Source organism: Lacerta agilis, chromosome 8, assembly GCF_009819535.1.
Source record: "Lacerta agilis isolate rLacAgi1 chromosome 8, rLacAgi1.pri, whole genome shotgun sequence".
Taxonomy (NCBI): Eukaryota; Metazoa; Chordata; class Lepidosauria; order Squamata; family Lacertidae; genus Lacerta; species Lacerta agilis.
This window is the reverse complement of record NC_046319.1, coordinates 2317437-2338150: the sequence shown is the minus strand read 5'-3', so window position 1 is coordinate 2338150 and position 20714 is coordinate 2317437. Positions and strand designations below refer to the sequence as shown.

At 43.7% G+C, this 20714-nt stretch overlaps 2 protein-coding genes across 4 annotated transcripts in view; one reads left to right on the top strand and one right to left on the bottom strand.

The window, feature by feature from the left end:
• The window catches only part of LOC117052238 (small serum protein 2-like), an 87649-nt gene that overhangs the window by 20321 nt on the left and 46614 nt on the right, over positions 1 to 20714 (bottom strand). Inside the window, exons 1-4 of one of the 3 annotated variants that reach the window (XM_033159029.1) lie at positions 13637 to 13762; positions 8912 to 8996; positions 8015 to 8144; positions 6802 to 7017 (exon numbers count right to left, since the gene is read on the bottom strand). The exons of 1 other annotated variant lie outside the window; for it this stretch is intronic. In XM_033159029.1, the coding sequence (XP_033014920.1) occupies positions 6981 to 7017; positions 8015 to 8144; positions 8912 to 8996; positions 13637 to 13639 (255 nt within the window). In that variant the 5' untranslated portion in view covers positions 13640 to 13762 and the 3' untranslated portion in view covers positions 6802 to 6980. Of the gene's footprint in view, positions 1 to 6788; positions 7018 to 8014; positions 8145 to 8911; positions 8997 to 13636; positions 13763 to 20714 lie in introns of those variants that run through there. One more of the 3 variants, XM_033159030.1, reaches the window with a different exon arrangement.
• The window catches only part of LOC117052237 (small serum protein 2-like), a 121752-nt gene that overhangs the window by 81663 nt on the left and 19375 nt on the right, over positions 1 to 20714 (top strand). The window lies entirely within an intron of this gene.

Sequence of the window (20714 nt, the reverse complement as noted above, 5' to 3'; positions counted from 1 at the left end):
AATAATAATAATAATTTATTATTTATACCCCGCCCATCTGGCCGGGTCTCCCCAGCCACTCTGGGCGGCCTCCAACAAATATCAAAATACAATACAGAGTCACAAATTAAAAACTTCCCTAAACAGGGCTGCCTTTAGGTGTTTTCTGAATGTCAGGTAGTTGTTTATTCCCTTGACTTCTGACGGGAGGGCGTTCCACAGGGCGGGCGCCACTACCGAGAAGGCCCTCTGCCTGGTTCCCTGTAGTTTTGCTTCTCGCAGTGAGGGAACCGCCAGAAGGCCCTCGGCGCTGGATCTCAGTGTCCAGGCTGAATGATGGGGGTGGAGACGCTCCTTCAGGTATACAGGACCGAGGCCGTTTAGGGCTTTAAAGGTCAACACCAACACTTTGAATTGTGCTCGGAAACGTACTGGGAGCCAATGCAGATCTCTCAGGACCGGTGTTATGTGGTCCCGGCGGCCACTCCCAGTCACCAGTCTAGCTGCCGCATTCTGGATTAATTGCAGTTTCCGGGTCACCTTCAAAGGTAGCCCCACGTAGAGCGCATTGCAGTAGTCCAAGCGGGAGATAACCAGAGCATGCACCACTCTGACAAGACAGTCTGCGGGCAGGTAGGGTCTCAGCCTGCGTACCAGATGGAGCTGGTAGACAGCCGCCCTGGACACAGAATTAACCTGCGCTTCCATGGACAGCTGTGAGTCCAAAATGACTCCCAGGCTGCGCACCTGGTCCTTCAGGGGCACAGTTACCCCATTCAGGACCAGGGAGTCCCCCACACCCGCCCGCCTCCTGTCCCCCAAAAACAGTACTTCTGTCTTGTCAGGATTCAACCTCAATCTGTTAGCCGCCATCCATCCTCCAACAGCCTCCAGGCACTCACACAGGACCTTCACCGCCTTCACTGGTTCTGATTTAAAAGAGAGGTAGAGCTGGGTGTCATCTGCATATTGATGAACACCCAACCCAAACCCCCTGATGATCTCTCCCAGCGGCTTCATATAGATATTAAAAAGCATGGGGGAGAGGACAGAACCCTGAGGCACCCCACAAGTGAGAGCCCAGGGGTCTGAACACTCATCCCCCACCACCACTTTCTGAACACGGCCCAGGAGGAAAGAGCGGAACCACTGTATAACAGTGCCCCCAGCTCCCAACCCCTCTAGCCGGTCCAGAAGGATGTTATGGTCGATGGTGTCAAAGGCCGCTGAGAGATCCAGCAGAACCAGGAAACAGCTCTCACCTTTGTCCCTAGCCCGCCGGAGATCATCAACCAGCGCGACCAAGGCAGTTTCAGTCCCATGATGAGGCCTGAACCCTGATTGGAAGGGATCCAAATGGTCCGCATCTTCCAGGCGTGCTTGGAGTTGTTCAGCAACCACACGCTCAATCACCTTGCCCAAGAATGGTAAATTTGAGACTGGGCGATAGTTGGCCATATTGGCCGGGTCTAGAGATGTTTTTTTAAGAAGCGGTTTAATGACCGCCTCTTTCAGCGGGTCTGGAAAGATTCCCTCGCAGAGGGAAGCATTCACCACCGCGCAGAGCCCATCGCCCAGCCCTTCCCGGCTAGCTTTTATAAGCCAGGATGGGCAAGGATCTAGGAGACAGGTGGTCGGTTTCACTCGTCCAAGCAGCCTGTCCACATCCTCGGAGGTAACAGATTGGAATTGATCCCATGAAACATGACTAGACAGGGCTCTAGCACTCTCCCGCCCCGGCCCTGCTCCCACGGTGGAGTCTACCTCCTTCTGAATCTGAGCGACTTTATCTGCAAAAAACTTTGCAAAAGCATTGCAGGAGATCTTGGGGTCCCTACCAGACCCCGGTGACAAAGGTGGTTCTGCTAGGTTGCGAACCACCTGGAAGAGTCTCCTGCTGCTGTTTTCTGCAGATGCAATAGAAACAGCGAAGAAGGTCCTCTTCGCTGTCGCCATTGCCACTTGGTAGGCTCGAAGTTGAGCTCTAGCCCGTGTCCGGTCTGATTCAGAATGAGTTTTCCGCCACCGGCGCTCTAGCCGTCTCAGCGACTGTTTCATCGCCCTCAGCTCCGGGGAAAACCACGGAGCTGTCCGGGCTCCATGCAATCGGAGAGGACGCTTCGGAGCCAGACAGTCAATAGCCCTGGTTAACTCCGCATTCCAGCGGGCCACCAGGGAATCAACTGAAAGGCCATCAACATGGGATAATGCATCCCCTACCACTGTCTGGAAGCCAATTGGATCCATTAAGTAGTGGGGGCGGACCATCTGAATCGGTCCCACCTCCCTGCAGAGGGGAAGGGTCGCAGAGAAGTCCAGTTGCACCAGGAAGTGATCTGACCATGGCACTTCTTTTGTTTCACTTTTACTTAGTGTCAGATCACCAACATCCATAGAGGTAAACACCAGGTCTAAGGCATGTCCGCGGCTATGAGTTGGACCAGACTTATTCAGGGACAGAAAGCTGAAACTAGCCGATGCAGGAGTGACGTAGAATAGGGGAGACCTGGAGGGGATGGGACTTGACTTGGAGCAATGCCATTATTTGGGGAGGTAGCATTCCTCTGTCACTCTTTGTGAATTATTGAATAAATTGCTTGGTAAGAACTTTCATCATTTATCTGCATCTTGGCTGCCACCGTGGGAGGGATCTGATTCCCCAAAGCAGGACCCTGCAATCATCTTCTGAGGCCTTTCTTCATGTGCCTCCTCCCCAAGAGGTCCAGTGGGTGGGAGAGGTGTTCTTCTTTTGTTTTTTTCTTCCTGTTTTTAGAATGTATTTTGTGAATGTATTTTGTATTTTAATGCTGTCAACCGTCCTGAGATCTTTGGGTGTAGGGCAGTATACAAATATAATAAACATAAATTTTAAAAGGTAAGTCTCTGACTCTTCTAGGAAGAAAGTTATGAAGCATAATGTGCGTTTTCTAAGCAACGTCTATTAAATGAGCCACCCTGGCCACTCCTGTCTGTCAGGGGTTTCAGCCAAGTCCTAGCAGGGCCCGATTTCTAATGGTGCAGTTAGAGTAATTGCACCTGAACCTATGCTAGCATGGGCCCTGTATGATGAGCTTTCTTTTTAACAAAAGGTAGTCTCTAGTCCTTCTAGAAACAAAGTTTTGACAAATAATGTGCAGGCAACCATCTAAGCTGAGGGCTGATAACCCAATGCAAAGAGAGGGGTGAGTCTCATGCTTCTTCTGGTTCTGCAGCACAGAGCGCCCACTTCCAGCTACAATTGGCTATGCTGTTACTGATGCACATATAGACCTATAAGCTCAGCTAACTAGCCAGGCTAGAGGCCTTGTGCCTTATCTTGTGCTAGGAGCAGCTTTAGTCCCAAGGTTGTAAACAACATTCTAAAGTGTCTACATTTGACAATGAGACCTGCTGTAGAAAGGAATGCAAAGAGACCACATGCAGGGACAGCTGCTTAGAAATTCCTTTGTTTCCTTGCCTAATGAATATGTCATGAAGGAAAGACCATACATGGTATCATTAGTATTGTGTTGAGCCTTTATTGGAAGCAATAAACACCCTTTGTTTTCTCACCACAGCATGGAGATTTCCTTCAGCCTCAAAAATTAACAACAGAGGAGTGTTGTTGTTGTTGTTGTTGTTTGAAAGTGTGTGTATATGTAGTGCTGGAGGAAGAAGGGCAGAATCCAGCCACTTGCTAGTTTTACTTTGCTGCCTGCCAGCCACACAGAGCTGCAGGCAGGCAGCTACTTTTTTATTTAAAAAGTGTGTGTTGGGATGCAGAGCAGTGCAGGAATTGCCTGTTGCTTGTGTTGCTCCTTGAGGGACTTTTTTAATATGCAGGGGTGGGTTGGAGGAAGAAATAGGGGGATCAACCCATTGCTGCTGTGTTTCTTTTCTTGCCTGCTGACATATAATAATAATAATAATAATAATAATAATAATAATAATAATAATAATAATAATAATAAATTTATACCCCGCCCATCTGGTTGAGTTTCCCCAGCCACTCTGGGCGGCTTCCAACAGAATATTAAAATATAATAGTCTATTAAACATTAAAAGCTTCCCTAAACAGGACTTCCTTCAGGTGTCTTCTAAAAGTCTGGTAGTTGTTTTTCTCTTTGACATCTGGTGGGAGGGCGTTCCACAGGGCGGGTGCCACTACCGAGAAGGCCCTCTGCCTGGTTCCCTGTAACTTGGCTTCTCGCAGGGAGGGAACTGCCAGAAGGCCTTCGGCATTGGATCTCAGTGTCCGGGCTGAATGATGGGGGTAGAGACGCTCCTTCAGGTATACTGGACCGAGGCCGTTTAGGGCTTTAAAGGTCGGCACCAACACTTTGAATTGTCCTTTTTTGTTTGAAAGTGTGTGTATAGGGTGAGACGGGGCACATTGGTGCAAGGGGCACATTGATACACCAACAATCTTTCAATTTAGAGAAACATTATGCATGTCGTGACATCACTAAAACTTGTCTATACATGTGTGAGTACAACAGTTGCGACCGCACCACCCACCAGTTAGCTATTGGCGTTTGACGGGACTAGGTATGTTTTTAGCGCGGCCACCTAAAAAATTACATGAAATGTAAAAGTGTTCCAATGCTGTTGTACGTTGTTTAGTTAAAATTCAAAAATACCAAAGGTAAGTTATTCCACTCAGTAATCAGGATTACACATGATTTTTAAATAAGTTCAGTGGTTTTATTGATAAGTGTTAGTTTTTTGAAAATGTCCGTTGGGGCTCTTTGATACAGTAAGACATTGATATGTATAAAAGTGCCCTGCTAGTGTACAATAGTGCCCCAATATACAAGTTTGGATGAAATCTCTAAACTAGTTATTCTGTTTTCCAGAAGAAGAGGATATAAATTTTGATGTTCCCAGTCCTGAAAATATAAATGTTGGAGATTTCATACTCATTAAATTTGAAAAGAAAAACATGGCCAAAGTCATTTCTAAATATAATATGACCGATTTTCAAGTGTCATATCTCAGGAAAAACCCAGGATCTTGTATGTTTGTCTTCCCCATTGTAGAAGCTAAGGCAAGTGTTGATTTCAAGGATGTTGTTTTGCAGTTGCAATTTCCCCAAGGGCACATCTTGAACATCATTCTTTATACTTTTTCTATTGACTTCAGTGGATATAATGTGCAATATAAACTAAACATTAAGTAATTATCTTAATTATCTTATTTCTTATAAATATTTTGTTTAAATTACTATTTTTTACTATCTAATGTGAGTTCTTATACTTTAAGTTTTTTTCAAAGTTTTTTTTTAATGGATAGGTGTTTGATGAAAGATTAATATAAGTTTTGATGTTTTGTTAAGAAAACCTGCCATAAAGTCTATGATATATGTGAAACACTGTTAGTTTTGATATGTTATTTAGATTTTAAGTAACAAATTGTAAGGCTGATTATGATCTCTCACAATAAAAATGGTTTTTTTCATTAAATTTTTGTAAATAATTACCATTCTCATAAAATTTACACTTTTTATCAAAGTGCCCCATCCAATGTATCAAAGTGCCCTGTAGGTGGGACAAAATGATACAAACCCCCCCTTTTTACTAAAGTCATTATATTCTCATTATCTTCTAACTATAGTGGTTCTTTTGGTTGCTATTATAATATTGATTAGTTATGTCCTGCATAAAGCAAAAAATAATTTGACTCATTTTTGTTACATAAAATATGATACTGAATTTTTCTGCATCAATCTGCCATGCCTCACCCTATGTAATGCTGGAGGAAGAAGATCAGAATCCACCCACTTGCTAGTTTTGCTTTGCTGCCTGCCAGCCACATGGAGCTGCAGGCAGGCAGCTACTCTTTTATTTAAAAAGTGTGTGTTGGGATGCGGAGCAGTGCAGGAATTGCCTGTTGCTTGTGTTGCTCCTTGGGGGCCTTTTTGAATATGCAGGGGTGGGTTGGAGGAAGAAATAGGGGGATCAACCCATGGCTGCCGTGTTTCTTTTCTTGCCTGCTGACATATGAAGCAGGCAGCTACTTGAGAGGTGCCTCACTGGAATATGAGAGAGAGGGGAGGAGATGGCAATGCATTTCTTGTTTCTGCTGCCTGCCTTATAGCAGAGATTGTTGCAAAGCTGTTGCGGGAGGCCACCCAGTTCAGAGGCATCATCGGCCCCATGATCTACTTTTACCTAATTTCCCCCAAGCTGTTGTAGTTGGAGGCATTGCAGATGCATTATTATAGTCATTATAAAATGTAAATCGTCTTGCTCTTTTTCGCTTTGTGGGGAAGGTGGTTCCCAGTGTGGAGGCATTCTTATAAACTTTCCCCAGATAATTCTCAAGTTGTCTTGGGAAGCAGTACAAAAACATCATCAACATCATCATCAGCAGCATTGTCATCGTATTTCCCCCTATAGTTGTCAGTTTTTTTGGGGGGGGGGTGTATTTCAGAAGCATATCACCACCTTTTTCTCCTGCCTGGCCCTCAACAGGAATTGTTCCCAAGTTGTTTGGGGAGGGGAATCACAGTGCACCTGCACTTACCTGGGAGTTTGCACAACTGAATTCAATGGGACTTACTTCTGAGTAGACTTAATGAGGATGGTAGCCACAGATGGCTTTGTGATGGGCCATTTAGCCACTACATTAATGTTGCCTATTACTCTGGGTGACTCCCGACACACATAAAACCATAATAAAATGTCAAACATTAATAATAACAATCTGATCCAATACAAAAAAGTCACAGTAACTTTAAAATAAACAACTTATATATAAAAAAAATATTCAATAATCCATTAGAATCTAAATAGCTGCTGATAGCTGAGATAGGCTTGTCTATCACTATCATTATGATACGTACCAAATTCAGCAAGTAGTGATATCAAGCAAAGACAACAGATACACACAGAAATGCACATATGACTGATTTATTTAGATTCTCTTACATGAAAGGAATTTGGGTGGGATTTGTAAAGCTCAGAAACAGGGTTTGGAGGGATCGTCCAGTTTATACAACTCATATTTACATGTGTTTGGATTTACCACTGCTTTAATTCCCGGAACCGACAGTACCACCTAAAAAGCAGAAGAAAAATGTGTAAACTAAGGTTTCCCTGAGTTTATGAATATCTGGTAGAGGGGTGCTCCTTTCTCCTGCTCACTTAGGACATGCCAAGAATGATTGGAACTACCCGGAAGAAAAGCAGTTTTGCAAGATGTTTGCTCGATCCACGAAAAAACAAGCCCTTAGAAAACATTGCAACCCATGCACAAAAAAGGGTGTAGCAAAATGTTGGTGCAAAACCAAGAGGCCAGCCAGGAGGGAGACAGAAGGAGACAGGAAGGTGCAGGAAAGAGGAGGGATCCTGTTCCATTGGGTGCATTGGGGTCCCTCTCCCCAGCACCAACTCCTACCGTGTTTCTCCTAAAATAAGACACCGTCTTATATTTTTTTCCCCTCAACAAAACACAGTATGGCTTATTTTCAGGGGATGTCTTATTTTAACCGCATCGCATCGGTATGCTGCATAGCCACGCCTCTCCAGGCTGTTTTAATGGGAGGTGCCGCATCACTATGGCTTATTTTCGGGGTATGTCTTATTTTTGGGAAACGGCTTATATTTCGCAAATGCATAGAAATCCTGCTGTGGCTTATTTTATGGCTATGTCTTATTTTAGGAGAAACACGGTAGGTGGTCTCCGGATGAGAGGATCTGGGACTCAGGGAGATCCTGAAGTCCAAGCCTCCACACAGCGAATGCCTGGTCATCGGATGATTGGAAAGGCACTCTGGACATGCTCAGTGCTTCTTACCAGATCAAATTTCATGACTCTGCTTTCTATAAAGTCTATAAATATCTTAATGAATCAATCAATTCACTGTTTGGCTCAAGGAAATGTAGGCAACAATTTTATGCAGCCTATCTTCAAATGTATAGATTTATTGGGACACCCATCTTCAGCTAATTCCGTCCATGAATGTTTATTGAGCAGAAGGTCTTCCGGAGAGCACAGGGCAAAACAATTTGAAAGAGATTAATAGACCCAGTGCCATTCTGGGGCTTTGGCCTACCTGACACAGCACTCCATCTTTCTTTCATCACATGTGCATTCCATGCACTCCGCTGTATTCCACTTGGAGCCCAATGGATGCTTGCTCCCATCATAGGGATCAGTGCACTCGGTGAACAGCACCGGTTGATCTAGGGAGAGAAATCCTATACATTTAACACCAGTCCTCAAACAGCTCATGCAGTCAGAAGCTGCTCTTTCACCACAATGCATAGACTGCGCAAGAGAAGTTCAGTGACTGCAAATTTCCCACTTGTCCAGCTCCTCCTATGCTACTGACAGCAGCCTGATACGCGAACATGTAATAGGTGGAGCGTATCCTGACATGGAGAGAAGTGCAGTGGGAAGCTTTGCCACCTTTATTCTTGGGGGTCCTGGTTGCTGACCCCGGGCACCTGTCTTGCTTATACTGCGGCCATGCCATCTCCTGATGGCGGCTGCAGAGGCTGGTTCCAAGTTTAAAACAGGGTGGGGAGTGAATAGGGGTGCCCTGTGCATGGGGGAATCTGTCCCTTTCAATTTCTATCAGTTATTATTATTACTACTATTTACATGGCATCCTCAGGGCAGATCACAACATAAAAATACAATCTAAAAAACACAAAATACATAATAAAAACAAGAGCTTAACCAGGGACTCATCAAGGAGAAGATGAGACGGGAGCAGCGTGAGGTCATTTTCGACTCTGAGCAGCATCACAACATCCGGAGAAGTGTAAATTTGGAAGAGTAGCTGCATTGGAGCACATTTGGTAGGTGTATGCTAAAAAACGAATGGGGTGCAATTCCCCCTCAGCTCTAGTCAGGAACACATTTCCCAAACATTAAATAATTATTTGGCTAAATGAATAGGCTGCTTGACAACATTACATTGTTGTTGTTGTTGTTGTTTACCTACCATCTTCATACTGTACTACACCGTGGCAGTATCCCTGACACAAGGCAAGTGTGAAAGACAAGGCAATCAGGCTCAAGAGGATTTTCTGCAAAAGAGAGACACAAATCGTTCAAGGTGGTGTTTTCACATACTTATATTTAGAGCCTCTCTTTCTCTTTAAAATGGATTGTATATGACTAAATTTGAGTCAGAGCAGAGCCACTGAAATTAATGCACCTAAGTTTCAATGGATCTACTCTGGGTATGATTTGCACTGGATTCAACCCAAGGCCTTTGAAAAATTCCCTCTACATGAAGCTTATACACTTGAGTAGCTGAGTTGGGACATTCTATAGTTAGTGGGATTTATTATTATTATTATTATTAAACAAATTACAAACTTACATATACATACATACATATGCATACACTTACACGTATACAAGTACATACATTCACATAATACAAATACACACACACACACAAAAAACATACCCACATAAGTAAATATAATTTCATGTAATACTAGTCCGGATAATTTTATTATATGTATTCTTTAAAAATACTATCATATTCCAGCCTCCTGAATGCTTCAGTAAGGCTAAAATTATTCATAGTTCCTTCCTAGGGCTTCCCATTTTATCTCTTCATTAAATTTGATTTTAAATATACTTTCAATATATGTACTTTTGTGACTCAGCCCGTATGTTGTTCTTTTTATGTTCTTTTTAATTTCTATTTCCTTTTCCTTTTTCTTTTTTTCCTCCATTTTGTAGAACGGCAGAGGCTATTCCATAATAGCCATTATATTGGTGTTACATCTTTTCTTTAGATATTGTATGAAATCGTTCCACTCTTTTATAAATTTTTCTTTTGGATTGTCCTTAATTTTTTCTGTAAGATATGCCAATTCTACATATTCTAGCGTTTTATTAATCCAATCTTTTATGTTTGGCACTGTCTCACTTTTCCATTTTGTACCTATTAATATTTTAGCCGCAGTTGTGGCATATAAAAAGAAGCTTCGTACTCTCTTTGGAATATCAGGCGTTGTTATGCCTATAAGGTAGGCTTCCGGTGTTTTTTTAAATTTGATGTTACATATTAATTCTATCTCTAAGTGGATCTCACTCCAGAATGACTCTATCAGCTTGCATTCCCACCATAGATGGTACCAGTTCCCAATTTCATCACATCGCCAGCACTTTTTACTTGCATTCTTGTACATTTTTGAAAGTTTGTACGGGGTAATGTGCCACCTGTAAAACATTTTAATCATGTTTTCTCTGATTGAGTTGCATGCTGTGAAGCTCCAGTTCTCCTTCCATAGATTTTCCCATCTAGTTAACATGATGTTCTGACCTACATCTTGTGCCCAGTGTATCATTGAGGTTTTTGTTTGTTCCTCCATGACCTTCCAGTCCAACAGTATCCTGTAAGCTTTGGATAGAGTTTTTGTTTTGGAATTTAGCACTTCCAGGTGAAATTTGGAAGGTTCTTTTTCAAATCCTATTTTGCTATCAACTTTGTATCTCTCAAAAAGTTGGTAGTAAGTGAACCAATCCTTTACTATGTTCTTTAAATTTTCATATGATTTTAGTTCCAATTTTTTTCCTTTTCTTTCCAACAGATCACAGTACGTTGGCCATTTGGTCACTCGAGCACAACCTCTTCTTTCTTGGGCCTCTAATGGGGAGTTCCACCATGGCATAAGTTGTTCCAGTAGATGTTTATATTTTAACCAAACTTTCAATATGGAGCCTCTTATGATATGGTTTGAGAAATCTTCATGGATCTTGTGCTTATCATAATTTAAATATGCGTGCCATCCAAATCTCAGGTTGAATCCTTCTAGGTCTAGCATTTCCAGGTCTTCTAGTCTGCACCATTCCGCTAACCAGGTGAGGCAGGCGGCATCGTAGTACAAGATTATATCCGGCAAGGCCAGTCCTCCTCTTGTTTTGATGTCGATCATATTTATATGTTTAATTCTCGGTCTCTGACCTTGCCAAATATATCTCACAATGTCCCTCTGCCATTCTTTCAGCTTGTCTTCCTCCCCCAATATAGGGATTGTCTGGAATAAGAACAGAAGTTTAGGAAGCACCATCATTTTCACGGTTGCTACCCTCCCTAGTAAAGACAATTTTAGCTTGCTCCATTTCACCATGTTATACTTTATGCTGTTCCATGTCGGGATGTAATTATTCTGGAACAGGTCTATATTTTTGGGGGTAATCCACACTCCAAGATATTTTGCCTTCTGGCATACCTTTATGCCTGTGGTCTTTTCCAACCGTTCTGTGTCCTTCTGTAGCATATTTTTTACTAGCAGTTTTGTTTTTATTTTGTTGAGCTTGAATCCTGCCAGGCTTCCGTATTCTTCTATAATTTCTATGGCCCTCGCTATGCTTTCCTGTGGTGTTTCTGTTGTTAGGATCAGATCGTCCGCGAAGGCTTTTATCTTGTATGTTCTTCCCAGATTTTTGATACCAGTGATTCCTGGATCTTCTCTGAGCTGGTTATTCAAAATTTCCATCACCAGTATGAATATTAAGGGGGAGAGGGGACACCCCTGTCGGGTCCCTTTACATATTGGGAAGCTTCCTGTTATAGACCCGTTTATTATGAGGTTAGCTCTTTGTTCCTCATAGATGGCGCATATACTCTGGGTTGTAAGGCTGTCAGTGGTCGACTCTGGTGTGTGAAGAGCTTTCTGTGACAGAGTGATGCATTAGGTTGGTGCATCTGGCTGTTAAGCAGGCGGCTGGTGGTTTGAGCCCACCCAGGGATGGCTGTGGGCAGGATTCACTGCACTGTAGCAAGAATGACCCTCAGGGTCCCTCCCAAGTCCACAATTCTATGACTCTTATGAGACAGCAATACATGAATGGCTAAGGTTAGGATTGGAGCTAAGGTGAGGGTGAGGGTTGGAGCTCGAGTTAGGATTGCAGTTAGGGTTAGTATGCTATTAAACTGAATGTGTGTGTGAGTGTGTGTGTGTGTGAGAGAGAGAGAGAGAGAGAGAGAGAGAGAGAGAGAGAGAGAGAGAGACAGAGAGAGAGAGGGATGAATGTGACTTGCAAACCGGCTTGCGCGTGAGAGAGTGGCAAGGGATTGCAATTCTAAAATTAAAAAAGCAACCGTCAAACAGAACTAATCATTTAAATTAGACAGGATTTCTTCTGTACCATGATCCAAAGAATCACTTCCAACGCTTCATGAGGAATGTCTGGATTCTGTTCTCAGAGGGGTGATCTGATAGCCATGTTCAAATATATAAAAGGATGTCATATAGAGGAGGGTGAAAGGTTGTTTTCTGCTGCTCCAGAGAAGTGGACACGGGGCAATGGATTCAAACTACAAGAAAGAAGATTCCACCTAAACATTAGGAAGAACTTCCTGACAGTAAGAGCTGTTCGACAGTGGAATTTGCTGCCAAGGAGTGTGGTGGAGTCCTTCTTTGGAGGTCTTTAAGCAGAGGCTTGACAGCCATCTGTCAGGAATGCTTTGATGGTGTTTCCTGCTTGGCAGGGGGTTGGACTGGATGGCCCTTGTGGTCTCTTCCAACTTGATGATTCTATGATTCTATGAAATTAGACAGGATTTCTTCTGTACCGTGATCCAAAGAATCACTTCCAATGCTTCATGAGGAATGTCTGTATTCTGTTCTCAGAAGTTTAAGGATTTGAACATAGATTCAAGTAGGTAGCCGTGTTGGTCTGCCGTAGTCAAAATAAATTAAAACAATTCATTAAAAAGATTTCTTAAAAACCTAAAAACTCCCTTCAAAGAATCAAGTCTTCAAAAAAGTTGTATGATCTAAGAAAGTCTTTAAAACAATCCTTCCAAAAGAATTTAAAACTTATAATATAGCACCTTAGAGACCAACTGAGGAGTTTTAGGTGTAAGTTCTTCAGGTATCTTAAAGGTAAAGGTAAAAGACCCCTGACAGTGAAGTCCAGTCACAAACGACTCTGGGGTTGCGGCGCTCATCTCGCTTTACTGGCTGAGGGAGCCAATGTTTGTCTGCAGACAGTTTTTCCGGGTCATGTTTCCAGCATGACTAAGCAGCTTCTGGCGCAACAGAACACCGAAACCAGAGCAGTGCACGGAAACACCGTTTTAACTTCTCACCAGAGCGGTATATGCTTTCGAACTGCTAGGTTGGCAGGAGCTGGGACCGGGCAACGGGAGCTCACCCTGCCGCATGGATTCGAACCGCTGACTTTCCGATTGGCAAGCCCCAGTCTCAGTGGTTTAGACCACAGCACCACCCGTGTCCCTAAAGGTATCTTGGCTTATACCTAAAACTACTCAGTTGGTCTCTAAGGGGCTACATTATAATTTTTAAATTCCTTTGGAAGGATTCTTTTAAATACTTTCTTAGATCATATAACTTTTTTGAAGACTTGATTCTTTTAAGGGAATTTTTAGGTTTTTAAGAAGAGTCTTTTTAACTATCTTTTAAAAGAACTGTTTTAATTTGATTTGAATATAGTTTGCTCTATCCCTTTTCCTGGCCTCTAAAGAAAGCTGCAGTGGCGGCTAATGGGTCAAGAAGGAGAAAGAGGTGCATTCTAGATGGATCAGGTGTCAGAGAAGGCAAGGAACTTTCCCAAAACCTCATCCTTGTAATTTTGACTGCTCTTTGCATAAATCTGCCTCTCTAGTAAACCCTTTCACACCTTTTTATCCAATCCACGACAGATCAACAGCGGGACAAAAAAAAATAGCGTCACTTACCATTCTGGCTTCTCTGTCCTCAGTTGTTGGGAAACTCTTCTTGGTGAGAAATGACACCTACAGCTGTGTTCCCTTCCAATGCCTGGAGTGGACTCACATCCCCGAATTTATGCAGACATGGGAGAAGGGAAGCACGGAAACGCCTCCCTTGCACCACTGTTCTGGGTGAACTAACGTGCCAAAGCAAACACACCTTTTTTTTTTTTAAGAGCACTGACGGGAAGAAAATGTTGGCACCCGACTCACTTGAAGTTTGTTTTCTGGAGAAATATCTGCATAAATGGGAGGTTCTGAGGTTCTTCACACATGCTTGAGAAAAACACACCCAGGCAAGGTGTGGATTGTGAATAATCCAGAGAATGTGGTGGTGGTGAGCTGGTCAGGCATGATAAAGGCAGATGGGACAAGGGAGGTCGGCTTAGTGATTGGACTGGCCTCACTGACTCAGAATATTATTTCTCCTATCTGTGAAATTCAGTCATTTCTGGATTGAGCTGTGGTGAATGTGTCCGAATGTGTTGCATTGTAATGACAACAGGAGGAACAGGAAGCACGCTGATACTATCCCTCTATGTTCATGACAGGGTGCCGCTCAGCTGAATGCAACTGCCAAGTGGCTGTGTCCAGATTGGAATACTGCTCATTGACTTTATTGAAAAGCGACAAACAAAAAATAGGCACATTTCCTCACAGCAGGGCGAAACGTGGTATTTTGCCAGCTTGTGCAGGACCATTTGTCACCCTCCCCCCACCAGCCCTTGCAGCTTTGAGAAGGAGGTTGGAGGACTCTAGGATCCTGTCAGAGGCCTCATGCCTCCTTTCCGAAGCCGTTTGCCATCTTACTGGGCTTGGCTTTGAGGAGGCACGCTCCTTGCCTGTGCGCCTGGTGCAACCCGCCACTCGCACTGCCCTAAATCCACCTTTGCTCACAGAGTTTTAGACTGAATAACAATAAAGGCACCAACAAAACATCTGTGGACGTGCGACCAATGATTTGAGGGTGGTTTTGAGGAGATCCTGTGGGAAATTTAGTCTCATGTAACCCGCATGCTTAGCTCTAGTTAATGCATGAAAGGGTTAAAAGCATAGAGTGAGCTGTTTTGCCAGAGCTTCCCTAGGTCAAAGCCCCTCTCACTGAGTGGCGAAGGGTCAGCAAATTCTTGTTGTCCACTTCCTTCCACCATGTGAATCCAACCAGAGAAGACATTGGGCTAATTGCTCCAAGCCCAGACCACGTGCTTAAAAACCTTTTTCCAAGTTCTGTAATTATGTCTTTCTACCTGTGTTTTCTTGCCGCTGTATGGAAAAGCACATGAATCTGACTTTTAACAAGTTTGAGATTAAATGTACTGTATACTTATCATAAATTGTGGGAGGGTGATTCTGGGTTTGTTTTGTTCTTGTTCTTCTTTACATTATGTCTTCTTATTTTGTATTTCTATGCTGTGAACTGCCCTGAGATCTTCAGATGAAGGGCAGTATGCATATTTATTTAATAAATAAATAAATAGAAATAAAAGGTCTAACAGCCTATATTTCCATGCTTTACTAAGTTGCATGTTTTGTGATTTAAAACCACTGCTGGGGCTCTCTTATCAGAGCATGTTTGCCTCGCATCTGGATCTAGGGATCCACGGGATTCTTCTTTAAGCCAATCAAAACCAACAGATCACTTGTAAAAATATGTGGATCCATAGAAATCCATGATTTTTGTCTATATTTTTCTACCATTGCAACTCTGGAAATTGACCCAATCCTTGATTTTTACAGTCCAGCCATTGGAAACAGATGGTGATGTTTGATTTGACTGGGGGTGGGGTGGGGTGGAGAGGAATGAACAAAACACGCAGTTTCAGGAGGATCAGGTCACATCTTTTCAAATCAGATTGATTTGATTCAAGAGGATCCATTTTACTGAATGCAGATGCATGGCTTCTCGCCCCCTCTCTTTCTCTTTCTTCATTCTCTCTCTCACCTGAACCTCATGGCTCCCCACCCCTGTGCCCCAAGGCCCTTCAGCTTCCCACCCAGAGTTTCATAGTCGCTTGCTGTATGTTGAAAGCTGTTTTGTCTATTCTTAAACGACCTAGAAGCGAGCCTAATGGACCCAGATGGACACCTTCCAAAAATAGGAATGAGAAGGAGCCCCTTGTTGTTATATGCGGATGATGCAGCCATCATTTCCCGTTCCAGACCAGGTTTGAAACATCTGCTGAGGAAGTTTTCCGATTACTGTCTTGGAAATGGCTTATCCATTAATTATGAAAAATCAAAAATCTTAGTATTTGAAAGAAGCTTCTCCCGGTTTAAATGGGTGCTGGATGGCCACAACCTTGAAGAGATTAAATACTTCAGCTATCTAGAGTTTACATTCCATCATGCAAGATCTTGGAAGTACCACTGGCAAACCTCCCTTCAAAAGGCGGAGATCACAAAGCTAGCCATACTCAGATTCTTTTTCACAAAGGGCGGCAAGTACCAGTATGTACCAGCAGCCTTAAAGGTTTTCAATGCAAAATCCGTCTCCCAACTCCTGTATGCTGCAAATGTCTGGCATAATGGGGACCTGCCAAAGCTAGACGGCTTTCCGGCAAAATTTCTACAATCTGCTGCAGGTACCCAACTGTGTCTCCAACTCCATACTTTTGTTAGAAGCTGGTGAATGCCCCATTTCATTCAACTAAGGCATGGTGGGCTGCACTGAAACATTGGCTCAAGATTGCAGTGTTTGATCTAGAGAAGGGTTTGTATACCTGACCAATGAGGAGTATGTCAGCAAATGGCAGAAAACCGTGGCTAGAAAAGTCACCTCTATTGGTCTGCCCCCCCCAACTCGATTACCTGGGTTGTGAAGGTGCCCTAAAGATGTTAAAGCAACGATTATGGGATAATACACACAGTGACTTGCGTTCTCGACCACACGCAGTCTGCAGTCTGTTGGCAGTAGGAGTACAATATGGGTATGTCTTTAAGTTAACACCTTACATTAAAAACCTGACAGTACCAAATTACTGAAGACTATTCACCAAAGCCAGACTAAACATTTTTCCTTCTTCAGTGTTGGATGGCAGGGTGAGAGGGGTTCCCTACCAAGACAGACTGTGCTCGTGTGCCCAAGACACTGGTTCTATAAAACATATTTTGCTGCACTGTGTGAAATTCGAGCAAGCCAGGGCTGAACTGATATTACCTTTGCTGGTTCCTTTCCCGGGAAAATCAGAGGCTTACTATGTCCTATTGGAAGACTGGACAAATGCTAGAACATCAGCAGTGGCGAAGTTTCTATCGGTGGTTGCAAGAACCAATGACCTCTATTTCTAAGTCTGAACAAAATGCTTGTGCAACCTGAAGGCAGCCTGTCTGAATTGTGTATTGCTTTGCAATGATTTGTTGGGTCTCTGCACCGTAATAAAGATTGTTGTTGTTGTGTTGTTGAAAGCTGTGTCTGACTGTATCGTTTGTACCCACATGAATCAGAAGGAAGGGGTTTTGGTCAGAGGGCTTGTTAAGACTTGGCAACTTCTCTGTCACATCTTGAATCTTAGCACCTGGAACAACCTCTTACCTCCACACGCAGCTGCCTCTGTTCCCCTCAGTAGGGAGTCACCTATCACCACCACTCGTCTCCTCCTCCTCTGAGGAGTGCCAGGATTCATTCAGTGTCCTGTACCTTCCACAGCCACCCCAGTATGTTTGGAGGTCTGCAGCTTCTGTCCCAGAAGCAGTGTCTGAGGTGAGGTCATGGAATCGATTTTGCAATTCCAGTCTCACAGCATGGTTCCAGATAGTCCTGTTTCTCTGTGCGATGTTTACTGCTCCCCAGGGGTACCCCACCTCCTTGTGTCACTGTTCCAGGACAGCCTGCTCTGCCCTATCAATAAATTCCTCATCTTGCTTGGTAACTCAAAGTGTGCATAGTTGTTGTACATTCTCTTCCAGCAAGACAACCAGTTTGCATTTGCAGCAGGTAAAAAGGCAAAGGACCCCTGGATGGTTCAGTCCAGTCAAAGGCGACTATGGGGTTAGCGTCCTTAGGGTGAAGGTCACTGGAGACTGATGACATTTGTGTTGGCAAGTGTGCTTGGGGGGAAGTTTGATGGGGAGGTCAGATGTGCCATCTCATGGTGTGCATACCTGTAGGTCCAAGAGACATGACCTCCCCATCCAACTGCCCCCCAAACACCCTTGCCAACACAAATGTCATCAGTCTCCAGTGACCTTCACCCTAAGGACACTAACCTTGGGTATGAGTTGGGATCCTTGAAACCTGCCACCAAAGATGGGAGTGCATGTGACAATATCGTTTCCCTTCCCCTCTTCCTCACTTTGTCACAATAAAAGCAAGCTCTAGACTGACAGCCAGACCCAAACAGCATTTTAGCACTATGTACCACAGCAGGGGAAATTGCAAATGAGTAGGAAAGGGTGGGGGATGGTGCAGGGGTCCCCTCCTGAAAACCTCCTGTTGCCCAATCAGTGATACAACCAGCTTTTGCAAGCTGACTGTCCCCCAAAACATGTCATGCTCTCAGAGGCTGGGGATATGCTGCAACATTTTGTGGTAGGTGCCTACTTTGATTACTTATTTCTAAAGTACTTTCAACACACAGTACTGTACTATTGCATAGAGACACGTCTGCAGTTGAACACCCATTTGGTTCTACTGTTGTGGATAATGCAAACAAAACCTGTTCATGCAATTTCTGACTAATCTGGTGTTTATTTTGAGCAACGATAATTGTGGTCCCTGGCAGAGTCATACTACCTTCATTTGCTGATAGGGATAGGCCAAAGTCCAAGCAGGATATTCTCATAAACTAGCAGGAGAGGGCTGAGTCCAAAACAGATGTGTCAGCTGTGGACAGCAGTACCAGGAACACTAACAGTTCGATGACTGATGAGTCGAATTTCTGCTGCTCCATCTGGAATCCCAGATTCATCATCGGTGACATGAAATGTTATTTCACCCATCAATGAAATATGATCATTTCTGGGTTGAGGTACGGTTAAAATGTTGATGAGGTAGACTCCTTTGGAACAGTCCGTTGCATAATCTGCTCCTGCATTTGGCCCTCTCAGTGGAGACACAAGTGACATCAGTGGCCAGGGGTGACTTCTATTGGTTTTGACTGTTTCACCAGCTGTGACCCTATCTAAAGAGTAATGACCTTGCCACCGTGAGCCATACATCTGGGCTAGGGTGGCCACTGGGAATTTTAAGAAACTTCAGTTGGTGCAAAATATGGCACCAAGAAGGCTGGTGCTAATCAAGAATCTTCAGAACGGATTATATCAGTTCTGCCACTTATGCTAGCTGCTTGATCACTTCCAGGCCCAATTTAAAGTTTTGGTTTTTTTTTAATAAGAATTTATTAAATTTTAACAATAAAACACACACAAAATACAAAATACAACAAAACACTACAAAACACTACAAAACTACAAAAATAACATAAAAATCAAAACACAAAAATACAAAAATCTTAATGAACACTTATTTTACTATCCTTATAATATTCCTAACATTGTTTTCCAATTTAAAGTTTTGAGTCTGGTCATTAATGCAGTTGTGGGGAAGCCATGGAAGCAGAAGTTGTTGGAGTGCAGTCCTCATCATCTATGACCATTGGTCATGCTGGCTGGAACTGATGGGAATTGGAGTCCAATGACATCTGGAGGGCCGCAGGTTCGCCATCCTTGCCTTAGCAGTTTGGGCCAGGATCTTAGAAGGAGCACATACACTGGGAGTTGGTGAACCAGTGGCCCTATGTTCCAGATATCTGTGGGTCAATGGGGCTACCCAAACCCTTGCGCGGTGACTCCCAAACTTTGCCACCTCACCGTCAGGCACTTGAGAAGTGCTGCACAAAGCATTTTGCAAGCCCTGCTCTTGCTCCTTCATAAAGGCCAAGCACCAGGCTGGTAAATGCAGGAATCGGCTGTGCAGCTAAGATCCAGCCGATCCAGCCAGGTCTCTAGCTGCCGTGACACCTGATGCCACAGATGTAGGGCAGCTGGGCATGGTTTGTGGGAATGCAGACTTGTGGGCCAAATTGGGACCTATGCTGTGCCAATTTTGGCCTGTGGGCCAGAGGTTCCCCACTGCAACCTACACCAGTACAAAACTATGCAGGCTGAACTACTGCCCATTCAGGTCTCTGGCCCATCTATGAGAGATATGAAGCAAACCAATATCGGGGAATGAGTATTTTCAAGAGTGGCCCCATACATAACTCCATCGGGCCTAGGAGGTGGGGCCTACTGTCGGAATACGCTACACGGATCCGCTATAGGATCCACATTTATTTGTTTGTTTGACGAGATTTTCAGGAACTACTTTTGGTATTGCTACGCGCAAAAGCGAAAGCGAAAGTAAGAATGAATGGTTTGGTTCACCAATGAGATTAATCCGCCTTTATTTTATAGTTCCGGTCATGTTCAAAGTTATTAATGAGCGTTAAACTTGCTTCCCGCCTTTTTGGAGGGCAGCAACAGTGATTTTATTGGTTGAGGCATTGATCATGATGTCACGTTTGTTCCTAAATAAAAGGCTGAGGCTCCCCGCTTAGGCACGTTCAGTTTGGGTTAGTCAGCCACGTTCTTCTTTAGTTGGGTTTTAGTTGAAGTCAAGTTTAGTTTAAGGGATTAGGAGCGGGCTGGATGGGTTGGATGGGTTTTTCTTTTAGTTAGAGTTAGATCGCGGAAGATCATTCGGTTTAGCCTTAGTTAGGTTCCTTTTAGGTTTAGCCTAGGGCTAGGCTTGCGGAAGATATTTCGGTTTTAGTTTTATTTAGCTAGCCTCGCGGAAGATTGGGCGCGCAGGGACTTTAAGCTTAGGAGAACTTAGCTTAGGGGACAAGCCTACGCGGGTTCTGCCGAAGCCACTAAAGATACAACCGGTGTCTGTCTTCCTTTGGGGTAAAAAGGGGGGAGTAAAAGGTTTAAAGTAAAAATTTTAATTTCCTTAAGTTGGTCTGTCTATTCAGAGTCAGGGTATATTCTATTTCTCGAGGCAACATTTCATTTAGAAGGCAACTAAGAACTCATGCACCTTCGGAGTCATCAATTGGCTTACTCA